The 12836-nt window shown below is 47.8% G+C and overlaps 1 protein-coding gene across 1 annotated transcript; it reads left to right on the top strand.

Moving 5' to 3' along the window:
* Positions 1–255: 255 nt before the first annotated feature.
* On the top strand, positions 256–5549 carry SPINK2 (serine peptidase inhibitor Kazal type 2). Its single transcript, XM_054295761.1, has 4 exons — positions 256–401; positions 819–856; positions 1396–1505; positions 5401–5549. The coding sequence occupies exons 1-4, from the start codon at positions 353–355 to the stop codon at positions 5444–5446; spliced, it is 243 nt and encodes an 80-aa protein (XP_054151736.1). The 5' UTR covers positions 256–352; the 3' UTR covers positions 5447–5549.
* The last annotated feature ends 7287 nt before the right edge of the window (positions 5550–12836 follow it).

Raw genomic sequence — 12836 nt, 5'->3', positions numbered from 1 at the left:
GCCTGCACTGCCCGAGACACTGCGATCAGAGCACGGCCCCGAGGGGCTGGGGCCGAGGAGGGAAGCCCGGGGCACGCTGGAATCCCGGCCGGCGCCCCCATTGACTGTGCTGCCCACCCGCCCAGCTCTGACGGGAGAGTTCTCCATCCCCGTGAGCGCGCTCCTGGGCAGGTCCCCGCCGTGCCATCCCAGCCGTGGGCGTCCCCGCGGCCGCCCCGCGCCCCGCCCGGTACCGGTACCGGTCCCGCCCCGCGCCCCCCGTTGGCTCCCGCGCTGCCGCGGCCGTTGCGCCCCGAGCCGGCCCCGCTGTCCCCGCTGCTGTCCCCGCTGCTGTCCCCGCTCAGGTGGCGACATGGCGCGGCCGCTGGCGCTCCTGCTGCTGCTGCCCGTCCTCCTCGCCGGTACCGCGCACCGCGCCGGGGCGCTGGCGGTCGGGAGGGGAGCCGGGGAGGTGGGAGGCGGGCTGGTACCGTGTCCCGGCCGCTGCCGTCCCAGGAAGGGGGAGCCTGAAGCGGTGCCGTGCCCCGGCTGGCTCAGCGGAGCGGCGGCGGGATTTAAGCCGGGGGTGGGCACCGGAGCCAGCCGGAGGCACGGGATGGTGAGGGACGGCAGCTGGCCCCAGGCGGGACCGGGACAGCGGCTAGACCGGGGGATAGCGGGGTCGGACCGCGGCTGCTCAGGGTGTCCCCGGAGCGGACAGAGAGGGGTCGGGGTGCCGGCACGGGCAGCGTGCGGTCGGTAACAGCCGGGGCCGGTCCCGCGGGGCTCGGGGGTTCCGTGCGCGACCCGGCGCCGTTAACGCTGCTCGCTCTCCGCAGGTCTCCTGTGGTGTCCCGGAGCCATGGCCAGCTACCCGGTGAGTGCCGCCAGTTCCGCTGCCCCCCTGCCTCCAGCCAGGCCTCCCGCTGCCCCAGCCCCTTCCCCAGAGCCGCGGGCCGCACGCTGGGGGTGTGAGCCTGCCCCGGCTGCGGAGCCCGGCCCTCACTCAGCTGGCGTCTCTCCCCGCAGCTGAGGCGCCCGGGACGCTGCTGACTCCGCAGCACACTCGCCCTGGCCATGCCCATCTCTCACCATCTCCCTCTGCCCTTCATGCCCATCTCTCACCATCTCGGTCTGCCTTGCCCTTCATGGGCACTCGCTATCCGATGCTCAGCGGTCGGAGGCGCTGCGCTGTGGGACGCACATACACTACAGCCAAGCCGTGCCAGGCAGCAGGAGCCAAGCCTCAAGTGATCAATTCCCACAAGAGCATGAAAGATAATGTGGCACTTTAAAATGCTGTGCCAGCTCCCCATGGACACCTCTTTTCTGTGCATGCCAGGATTCTCCAGAAGCTGAGCAGAAGCCTGTTTCAAATGGTGTAACTTTGTCTTCTCTTGTACCTGTCTCCCCCAGCCCAACTGCGCTCGGTATGGGAACTACATGTGTCCAAGGGACTACCATCCAGTCTGTGGCACTGATGGAGAGACCTACGGAAACGAGTGTGTGCTCTGCCTTGCTAACAGGTAGTCAGTTCTGTCCTTCCCTTCCCTATGTGCAAGCAGAACATTCACCCTGACATTCCAGATAACTCAAGCCAGATAATTTACTGGCTTTGGATCATTTGCACTGTTGCACTGCAGTTTCAGCAGTGTCCTCTCAGCTGTGTATCCCCTGCAACAGATTTTATCGTGGTACCTGTTAATGGCTTCGATTGAATTCGGTCAGCTGGATGTACTGAATATTTGTATTAGTATTTCCCGAGAAGGAGCATCTTAGAGGAGCTTACTTGTCATGTTCATACAATGCCAATAAATGTAATACCAGACCCTTTCACACTTTGCATCAGAAAACATGAAAGATCCTACCCAAAATGCAGCTTTACATATAAAATATTTATGTTCAAGATCCAATCTCCTGTACTTCTTTTCACAAAGAAGACTAAGAATGCCAAATGTTAGGAGAAAATGCTATTTTGCCTTCAGGTTGTCTAAAAATCAAGAAAAAGACTGCCTGATATTTGAGAGGGGATATTTTATTCCTTAATAATTTAATTTTTTAAAAAACAAATTGAAAACACAGAGAATTGGTATCTAATGAACATTAGATACTCCCCATTAGAATTGGCTGTAAACCTTTCTTTATAGAGCAGTCTCTCAGTACAAACTGAGAGGAGCTGCTGTGAATAGAAATTTTGATGGTAAAAGGCAATCTATATTAATGAAATAAAAGATCTTCTGTTTCCAGCAGAAGGTATAAGTGAGAGTAGCAGAATGACAGAAACAAAACTGAGAACAGATAGATCTCAAGAAAGGGAAGGCTGAAATGAGTTCCTGACTTTGGGGCAGAGGAAAGATTAATTCTGACCAGACGGTTTACACAATTCAAATTACCAAGATAAAAGAAACGTAGGCCAAAATAAAGAAAGTGACAAAGGTATTAAAGGACACTTAAGGTAATGTTATAAAGAAAGTGCTGAAATGTGTCATGCATATCTGAAGAATTTGTTACACTTTCACCAGAGCACAGCACAAACAACCCAAGCAAGTGACAAATTGCAAAGAGAATTGGTAAACCTACAGTTTAGGAAAAAAAAAATTAATCAAAATTCACACACAGTAGAATCTGTTAAAAGGGAAGAAAAGAGGTTCTGGCATGTTACATATTAGGAGCCTACCCATCTTTCCTGCCTGGAGTGATGTTGGAGTAAGTTTTTAAGTGATTGGCTTTGTACATAGCCAGAGGTAAAGAGGAATGTAAGCAAAGCAGATACAGATTTGTCACAAATAATTCGATCAAATCCATGAGATTTAGTTTTTGGCATGATAACTGGCCAAACAGAGTAGGAGGAAATAGAAGTATTGGTGCATGACATTATTAAGGCAGTTTACATTATCTCCACTTGACATTCACATAAGCAGACAAATAGTTATTCAGCTGAAATTTTTAAAGGATGAAGTCACAGAAGTTTGAAATGCTTTGGTTCAAAAACAGTGATCAGCATTTTACATTTTAAAGAGCTATCACATTTTATATAATAAAAAATGCAAAATGGCAGGGATATGGTAATCTGTGCAGCATATTATAAAAATTCCCATAGATCTGGAGAAATAGAGTGAAATCGGTACAGTAAAAGACAAAAAGAAGTGCTGAGTATTGCCCATAGAGAGTGTAAATCCCTATTGTGGAGATAGAGACAGGAGAGCATCTCACAGCCTAAACAGTATATTTAATCCTTTCAGAACAGAAGGATGGGCTTTGAGATCCAGCCTTTCTAGGATTTCTAGGATGCTTCATTTTTTTAGGCATGATCCCTCAGTTCCAGATGGATGCATGGCAGATTCCTGAATACAGCAGTGCACACAGAACAAAGGGTTCTGCACTCAAATCTGCTGCTTATTTCAACTCCTTAAGTAATTCCTTAAGTAATTAGTGATGGGGCTTATGTCTTTTTAGTATAAGATGTAAAGTGCATGTTTTGTGTGATATAATGGGATTAAATCCAATTATAAACACAAGATAGAATTTTGTCTTAACCATCTTTTTTTGCTGTCTTGTAACATGCTCAGAAACATGTATTTGGGTCTGAAGGGGCACAGGGTGGTCAGATACTCTCCTGATCATTTTTCTTTTATAGTTCAGTAGTTGGCATATTTGGGGGCCTTCTAGTTCAACCTGGAATTGTTCTAAAGTGTTTGACTTGGCACAAACACAACACAGATAAAACATTTGGCTTTATTGGAGGAATTTCAGCTTTGAAAAACAGTCCATAGTCATAAGCAATGATCATTCCACTCCAAGTAATCTAAGGTACAGTCTGTCACACTTCTTAGGAAGACAGAACAAAGAGATTTTTCTGCCCTATTTAGCAGGATGCATCACTAGTTGCTGAAGTAGTGCAATGTGGTGATACAGAAACAGATATAGGGACACATCCAGTACTAAAATACAAACCAGTCACTTCTCAATTAACTTGGAGTGATTCTCAGTGGCCATCTTGCAGGTTTGTTCTAGCCCATATTTAACCCCACGAAGGGACTTCTTGGAGAGAGTTGTACTTCCTGATGGCCAAGACAGTACTGTCCATGAGCTCTTTTAGCCATGAAGGAATGTGTGGGCACCTGGAGAGCCCTGTGTGAATCCATAGAGTGAAGGAATGTGTGGGCACCTGGAGAGCCCCTGTGTGAATCTATAGAGTGCTGCAGAAGAGGCTGATGCAGTTGATCCATGATAACATGAGACATCTGGAGCAAAGGTGCAACACAAACTCTCCCCATCCTGGCTCTGCAGCGAAGCCCCTTAATTGTAAGACCAAAGTTAGTTTTTCTCCTTACTTTATTTTTTTTTTCTTTTAAAGCTTAGATTTAATCTATTCTTAAGTGGTGCTCAAATGCAAATCCCAGGTCTCTTCCACACTCAGTGTCCAGCGTCCAGCAATGACAACATCTGATCTTAGTTTAAACCTAGTCTGAGAGCAACACATGCTCTTTGGAAATAGATGCAGCAGCTTGAGGTGTCTCTGCAGGGTTTAGTGTGAGGGTGTCCTTCAGCCAGAACCACTCTTTACGTCCTTGCTGGTGTTTTACATCCTCTGGCCTTGATTTTGCCTTTCATATTACTGATCTGCCTTCTGGCACTACCTTGTGGTTAAAAGATCCCTGATAAAACTATTACTATTACTAACAGATTAACCCTGATTTTGGGTAAACATAAGTCTCTTGAATTTCATGAGGAGTAAACCAGATTGATTCTATTAAGATAAGGAAGCAAACTGATCATCTGGGACAATTTGCATTCTATTAGTTTCTTTTTCTATCTGCATTTGCCTGGTAAATTGAGATTTGTAAATGGAGCACCCCAAAATACTGTGTATAGGACTTACAAGAAAAACAAACCAGTGTTTCCAAACTAAGGAGTGCTTGGCTAAAATTTCCTTAAAGAAGATTCCAGCATTCAGAGAACCACACATTCAAAATGTAGCAAAGCCTCAGATGCCGAGGTGCATCAGGATGCACACCCTTCCCACTGAATTCCCATGTGAAAGGGGAAATGCTGTAAGCATTAGAACTGGTTTGCACCTAAGAGACTGCAAAGCTTAACTTGTATTAGTGCTTTGTATTGGACATGTTAGTCCTCATGGTGTGATTTGTCATGTGGTGTGACAGTTCTCAGATTTGCAGATGGTTTTATCCGGTTTTATAGGCAACAAAGCCTGTGGTAAGTTACTCACTCTGTGTATGTGATTTCATAGATTTTCGCATCATGGTTACTTTGTGGTGATGCTTTCAGTAAGTGATGCAATTAAAGCAGCACTGCATTTAATTGAACACATAGAAAGAAATGAGAGAGTCCAGTTTATAAAATGTGTCTGTAAAATTCAAGTAGTGTTCCTGTTCTAATATATTTTTCTTCTGTTTGCAGGGAAGATCATACGCGTATAGAAATTGCCCATAAGGGACATTGCTGATACTACAGATGGCTGTTTTTCAAGAAAATTAGAGGGTCACAGACAATCCAAATGGAAGCAATGCCTTAAGTGTACCCTCTGTGTAGCCTGTCTTAATAAACAAACTCGCATATTTAAAGTTTGTTTACTGTATTAAAACCAATGGTTGTAAACATACCCATAGTACAGTTATAACCTGAAGCCTGATGTATTTTCTTGCTAAAGATGGATCATAAGAAGGGGATGTCCTCTCTCTATACCAGAAGATCAGTTGTCCAGAGAAGGGATTGAGTGCACCAAGGAAGGGAGTGGGTACCAAGTGCCATTCCCACAGTCCCCACAGGGATCAGGGAGGCCCCAGCATCTCTGTCAGAGGCAGTGCTCTTTGGTTCTGGGATATTCTGAGCCCACAGGTGCCAGCAACCCCTGGAGAGCCACTGGAGGGGTTTCTTGTGGCGGCTACCAAACTGGTGGTGGCAGCCTGACACGTGCCAAGCCTCTGCCCCTGGCTCCCTACGTGCAGGTGCTGCCGGTGGGGACAGTGACCCGGGCACCCTCTGCTCTTGCTGCGAGTGAGGGCTGTTTTGGGACGCTGGAGGCAGGGGCAGGGGGCATGCACTGCCCTCCAGGTCCCCATCCCTCTGGGCACTGCTCCCTGGGGCCGTGAGGCCACCGGCCTGGCTGGCACCCAAAGCCACTTCCTGTGGCAAACATCAAAGCAAAACGGGAAAGCTCAAGACTCCTGTGAAGGGCTGCACTCCAGAGTGGCTCCGGTGGGCCTTCCCACAGGGAGGCTGAGCAAGAACTGGGGTTTGGTCCTCTCCTTGTGCCTGTCATGGATATGGGCACATATCTTAGGTTTGTTCTTTCTGTTCCACCAAACAAGAGCTTTTTGCATGCTGATTGAAATTAACTGCGTTGGGGCTGTCCTACAGTGCTTGGTAACACACAGGTGGCTTTTAGCTTTGATGTCAGCCAAGCAGCACCTGCTCTCCCCCTGGCCCAGACCATGGCTTTGTCAGGCTTTGCTGGGCAGCAGCAGTGCAGGCAGAGATGTACAGCACATTTCATGCCTGAGGAACATTCTCAGGTCAGTGACTTCAGGTTTGAAAAACAATAATGTTTTTGCCTTACAGTTCCTTTAAAGGGTCAAAACTATCCTTACCTTCCAGCACATGCCTGTTTTCATTTTCTTTGAGCAAAGATTAATCACTGGAGGGCTGGAAGCAAAAAAAAAAAAAAACCAACCAAAAACATTAGTGTATCCCAGTTGGGTGTTTATGAAGGTTTATAGCTCAAAAAGATGGTGAATTTCAGTATGATGGGTTTAATTTTTTTACGTCAAAACTGTACATTACATTTAGGACCATGTTGAGAGCATATCCAAACACTTCTTGAACTCAGACACTCTTGGTGCTTCCTGGGGAACCTGTTTCAGTGTCTGACTCCCCTTTTCCTAAGATCCACCCCAAACCTCTCCTGGCACAGCTTCACAGCATAACTTAGAATAATATTAACATAATAATAACAGATTCACAGCATAATTCATTATACAGTGTTGTAGAATGATGTTACTGTAATCTTTAGACATCAACAGCCTCATGGCAATCATTCCCCTTGGCTTATGACATGTGTGTGAGGCTAACAAGGAGTTTTGCCAGCTGAATGGCACGGTCATGAATTGTGAATCAAGAAAGGATCTCTTTTCTGTCTGAGCTCACGTGGTTGAACAGTATTTTGATTGATTAGGATTTTATTATGTTTTCTAGCTTCACAGGAGCAGCACAGCCCTGATCTCACTGGGAGGAGAATGTGCAGCCATCCATATAGATCAAAGGAAGGTCAGAAGATGTCTTACTGCCTTTTGCTAATGAAACATGCAGATGAATGGCTTTTTTCCCTGGCTGAGTTGCAAGAACAGCTTTTTTTTTTTTTTTTTTTTTTTTTTTTTTTACTGATTAAATTCTCAACTCTTCTTCCTGTGGAATTTTAATTGTTTTTAAATTTGTCCAGAAAAAATGTTTTTAAAAGTTGCCTGAACTCCACATACCGTCGCTCAGCAGGCACAGTGTGTGTGTTTCTGGGACAGCTGGGCTCCAGCTCCCAGCTTAGCTGGGGTAGTTGGGCAGTGCTCAGGCACCCTTTGAAGGGAATGCAGGATTTCTCCTCCAGGAGGAGGTGCAACTGCTCAGTAACACTGGTATCTGGAGGAAATGAGAAGTCTCTCCTGGGTGACACAGCACCACGAGCAAGAGCAGAAGGGAAAGCCATGACTGAATCCTGCGGGAGACAGTCCGTACGAAGAGCTTGGATCTGTGGATTTGCAGCTCGCTCTCTAGGCGGCAGCATTTGTTTTCTTTTAAAGCTCCTTTTGTGTTCTCAGTACCGGCTGCAAGAAAGGCTTTTTATTCATCGTTACCGTTTGAATGCATAAACGTTCTGTTAGGAGCTGTTTGTTTTCAACTGTATTGTTATTAGTGTCAGTGATACTCGGTCAGTCTCATTTACTTGGCAAAGCTAACTTGCTTTTTCCTGATCATTGAATCCAAGTGGTTTTTTGGAGGAGACTCCATGGCACACAATGTGGTAGAAACGTTTTTCTGTGGGCAGATGACTCACAGATGAAGCTGTGGCACTCATTGCCATGTGTAGGACTGCACTGGCTCCTATCTTAGCTTTGTGATTTTTTAGCTGGTCACATAGCAACTGCTTCATTTTCTAAATGAAAGACTCCAAACATCTATAGAAGTAGCATAGGTTTCTGGGGAATTCTTAGCTAGATAACTTCAGAGAAACCCCCCAACTTTTCTCTGTAAAAGTGCCTCATCTTTACATTGAGGAAAAACTAACCCCTTTTAAGTGCTTCTTCAGTCAACTGGTGAGAAATTATGCAAGAATCTGGAACATGTGTTTAATTTTACCTTTTAAGCAATTCTGAATATTTCTTCCTGACATTAGGAGTTGACCTAAAACTGTTCTTACATAAGCTAGTCTATTCCAGCTTCCCCAGAGAAAAATCCTACTGTGAAGCACTCTGGAGCAGAGAATAGGGCTGGGGCTGAGGTCTTTAGCTTGTCAAGTAATATCTGGTGTCTCTGTAGATTTTGTGGGATATTGTAGCAAGCCCCAAACTGCTGCACTGGAAGTTCATTCTTATCTGCCAGTCTCCTTCAAATATTTTGGATATGCAGCAATTTGCAGATGTCTGTAAATGGAGACTTGAAGTGAACCATCTCTCTTCATTTGGAGGGCATCTGTCAAAGAGGAGTGTAGGAGAGGCTTCTGTAGGAGGCTTTGGGGCTGTTGTACTGTAGCTATCTGCATGCACACCCTCACCTTCTGGCAAGCTTTGGGAAACTCCAAGCAGTTTGCTTCTCTCTAAATTTCTAAAAATCAGCTTTGCATTTTCATGGGATTCATAGCCTTTCTTGTCCCACAGTGTTTCTGCCTTCACTAGCCTATGGCAGTGAAGTAAATGCAGCTGGGTGCACAGAGATGTAGTGAAATGTGAGGTTGTAAGCGGGGGTCACAGCAATGATTACGTTTATCTGCTAAGAATCATAGAATCATGTAGGCTGGAAAAGACCTTTAAGATCATCAACTGTAAACCTAACATGCCAAGTCCCACTAAGCTGTGTTACCAAATGTAAATCCTGAAAATCAAGCAAAACACAAATTGTGTCCCTGGTGCTTTCTTCAACTTACCCTCTGCCCAGAGAGTGCACTCAATCCCCTTGGCCAGATCACTAATACAGACATTAAACAGGACTGGCCCCAACACCAATCCCTGAGGAACCCCAGGAACCCCACAAGTGACCACCCAGCAGCTGATGTAACTCCATTCACCAACACTCTCTGGGTTGTGCCACACAGACAGGTTTTTACATGGCAATCAGTGCACCCATCCATGCCATGATCAGCCAGTTTCTCCAGGAGAATTTAGGGATATGCAACCATAACCAAAGTTTAAAGCTTGACTGTCTATTGAGAAATAGATAATATTAATGTCAGAATCAAATAGGACAAGGCAATAAGCAAATTACCTCCATGGATCAGCCAAAGTAAAGACTTCCTAAACTCTGGGCATAAGGATCTGTAAACTCCTAGCACCACCTGTTGCTATGTGACTGAGTGCAAAAAGAGGAAAAACCTGCATATTTTGGGGACTTCTTCCACTCCTTCACAGAGAAAGAAGGATATCCTTTTAAAAAGTCATCAGAAGAGGAAAAGGAGGTTTTTAACTCTGAAAAGAAAACTGTTTGGGCTCATGAGGAGGGGAAAAAACATTTGTGGTTTTCTGACAAACATTGCCTTTAGACTCTTCCATGTACCAGTAAGGCAAATACCCCACATATAAGTAACAATTGGGTTAGAATAGGGATCTTGTATAATGCAAAAATTTTGTTAAACACCAGCAAAAATTTCTTTCCCATGAGGAACTCCAGAACAGGAACATGAAGAGGTTTTAGGAACAACATTTTCAAGATGTTCACAATTCTGCTGCTCTCTGTCCTAAGTCTCCTGATCTAGAGGGCCCTGCTTGGAGCAGGAGGTTGGGTTAGAGACTGGAGAGGTCATTTCCACCTCACTTATTCTGCAGTTTGCAACAGCAACGGGCAATTTGCAACCAGCACCTGCACTGCCCAAAGTCAGGTGTTATCAGAACCACCAGAACCACCCCGACAGGTCTGACTGCTTATGAGAAAGCACCTCAGTTATCTGGAGTGCTGTGTGTAGGTGCACAGCAGAAAAATGCCTTTGAGCCTTCTGCCTAACTTCCTGTCTCTTGCATTCAATTTCCTTGGGTGAAAACATCATTGAATGTTTAGGGTCAACAGTCTGCCATTGGGGATTGATAAGAATACTTAATTCAGAACAGATAAAACACTTTCAGAGCCTCAAGAAAGCCTCCAGGTCTTCAGAAATGACAGGACTGAAAAGCGTCTGGCAGAGACCAGCAGGCTGTGAGCACTTACACACCAGGTGTCTCCCGTGTGTCCCTGTCCCAGGCCAACAACATTTCCAGTGCAACAGCAGGCTGGGCACAGAGAGCAGAGCTGGTCCCTTCTGTGTTTTATTTTATTTTCCCCATGGCCCATATGTGCCATGGTCGGGCACACAAGTCAGCAAAGCCATTTCTGTGCACAGAACAGGTGAATGGGCAGCAGAGGTTAGAATTAGAATCTTACTAAAAGAATAGCTGCTAAGTGAAGGGTATTTCAAGGGAAGCAGGCTCTGGAAAGCCCTGACAGTCTGTTCCAGTGTTCCCTTGCCATGCAGACAGGCCTGTGCTGGACATGAGGAGTAGCTCAGGGGACACAGCTCTCCAGTGGGCTCCCTGAGCTCAGCCCAGCTGTGCCCACCCCACTGAGCTTGGCTTTCTGCAGGAAACATGGCCCTACATAAAGCCCTCCCTGGAGAAGATCTTACTAGCCAGGACTAGGTCTAGGATGAGAAACAGCCTTTGAAGAAGGGAGAGAAGCCCACCCAGAGAAGCCAGCCAGACTGGCTGTATGTAGCACCAGCCAGCCCAGAGACTGGCACACAGACACTTGGAGCAACATGAGAGCAATCCCACACCGGTGCCAGAAGCCTTCCTCCTGCTTCAAACAGCCTCACATTGGCAGTGAGCCTCCAGAACCTGCCCCAACCACTGATGGGAACTGGCCCCCAGCCTTGGGTGTCCCCCAAACCACTTCCCTCCAGCAGGACAAGGTGCTAAAAGACGTGCTGTGACAAGAGTGTGACTTCCCTGAGCAGTGGTGCAGGTATGGCTTAGCTCAGGTTTCTGAGGCTGTTTGTGCTTGTTTGAGCCTGCTGGGCTCTCCCATGGGTTGAGCACTCTCCAGCTGCTTGCCTGTGCAGCGCTGCACCCTGCTCCCATACTCCTTCCCTGGAAAGCACCCCCATCCACCAGCCCAGGCACCATACCCTGAGACAGGGCAAGGGCACCCTCCTACACCCTGAGCCTCTCTGCCAGGCACACCAGACACAAACAACCTGCTCACATGGAGTGCCTGAGCCCCCAGAGCAGAGCAGGGGGAGATCCCAGGAGCAGGGGATGTCCCACTGAGGATGACCTGCTCCCTGGGGTGGTAATGAGGCTGTCAGAGCAATGAGGAAGGCATCTGTGAGTGCTTCTGTTGTGCTCACTCAGCTGTTCCCAGCTGTGGCCAGCTGTGTAGAGAAGACTGTGGGCAGCTAGCATCCTTTGTCAGTGCCAGCTTCCCAGGAGCTCTCTTTAGCAACCAGCTTGCTAAACGGAACAAGAATTTTAAATTTAATTGCTTAGGGCCCTTGAAGCCACTCCCTGACACCCAGCAGGTGGAGCAGAGTCTCCATTACGTTCCTTCCTGGTTCATTGTCACTCTGTGAGTCATTCTAGTTGTCTGCCAGCGTCACAGGGCACCACAGGTGGCACAGGGACTGTGGTGTGTGTCACAGAGATGGCCCATCCTGCTCATTGGCTGTGGCAATGCCCAGCAGCTGGTGGCACCAGAGCCACCCCTCCACAGGTGCCTGCCCAGACTGGTCCAACAGGAACCACGGGCTGCCAGCTGCTTGGCACTGCTGCCATGAGGGGGGCACAAGGGCCAGGAACCTGTGGGCTCCCTGGCGTGGGACAGCACAGGGGGAAAATTGGTCCTTGTCCCTCATGGTGAAGGCTGAGCAAAGTCATGGGATGGTCAGCACCCATGCTCAGCCTTGAAGCTGGTCTTCAGGGTAGCATTTCTGCTTCAACTGAGAGCCGTGGTGGCAGGCAAGTGTTTGGACAGAGCTCATCCCTGCTCTGGGGGAGGGATAAAGTCCCTTCATTGACCTTGAAGTATTTGATCACTGAAGCATTTGAGTCAGGAGCTCCAAAAGCTCTCTATGCAGCTTCAGCCCAGAGATTCAGAACAGATCTCAGCAGACATTTTCCAGCCCCCATCTCCCTGTCTTGCTCCCTAGAGAACGCACAGCCGTCCGAGTCTGTGGAAGGGCACTCGCTCCCCTGCACATTCCCCTGGCACTGCCAGGGCAGAGGGTGGGTCTGCAGGTCTGCCCTGCCCTCCCTCCCTGCCTCTCACCGGTGCCGGGCCGTGTTTTCCCCCGTGTGCCGCTGCCCTGCCGGCTGTCCCTGCGTGCTGCAGCTCGCTCTGCCTACAAGCCACGGCAGCGCTGCTGAAAATCCTCCCGGCAAGGAACTGCACGGATCAGCTCCCGGTTTAGTCACTTCAAAACAATCTGGTTAGTAAGAGTGAGAGCAGGGAGGAAGACTGTACCCCAGGCAGAGATTGCACATGGAAATACCAATGAGATGACACTGTTCTCTGAGAAGTGCTGGAACAACGGGAGGAATAATAAAACACTGCAGTTTCCATCCACACAACTGTATCCCACGGACAAAGTAAAGGCAGGAATCCTATTG

Source organism: Melozone crissalis, unplaced genomic scaffold (assembly GCF_028551555.1).
Source record: "Melozone crissalis strain CALT ecotype California unplaced genomic scaffold, PUWL_Pcris_2 ptg000006l_1, whole genome shotgun sequence".
NCBI classification, from domain to species: domain Eukaryota; kingdom Metazoa; phylum Chordata; class Aves; order Passeriformes; family Passerellidae; genus Melozone; species Melozone crissalis.
Note: the sequence above shows the minus strand (reverse complement) of the source record. Positions and strands in the feature narration are given on the sequence as shown.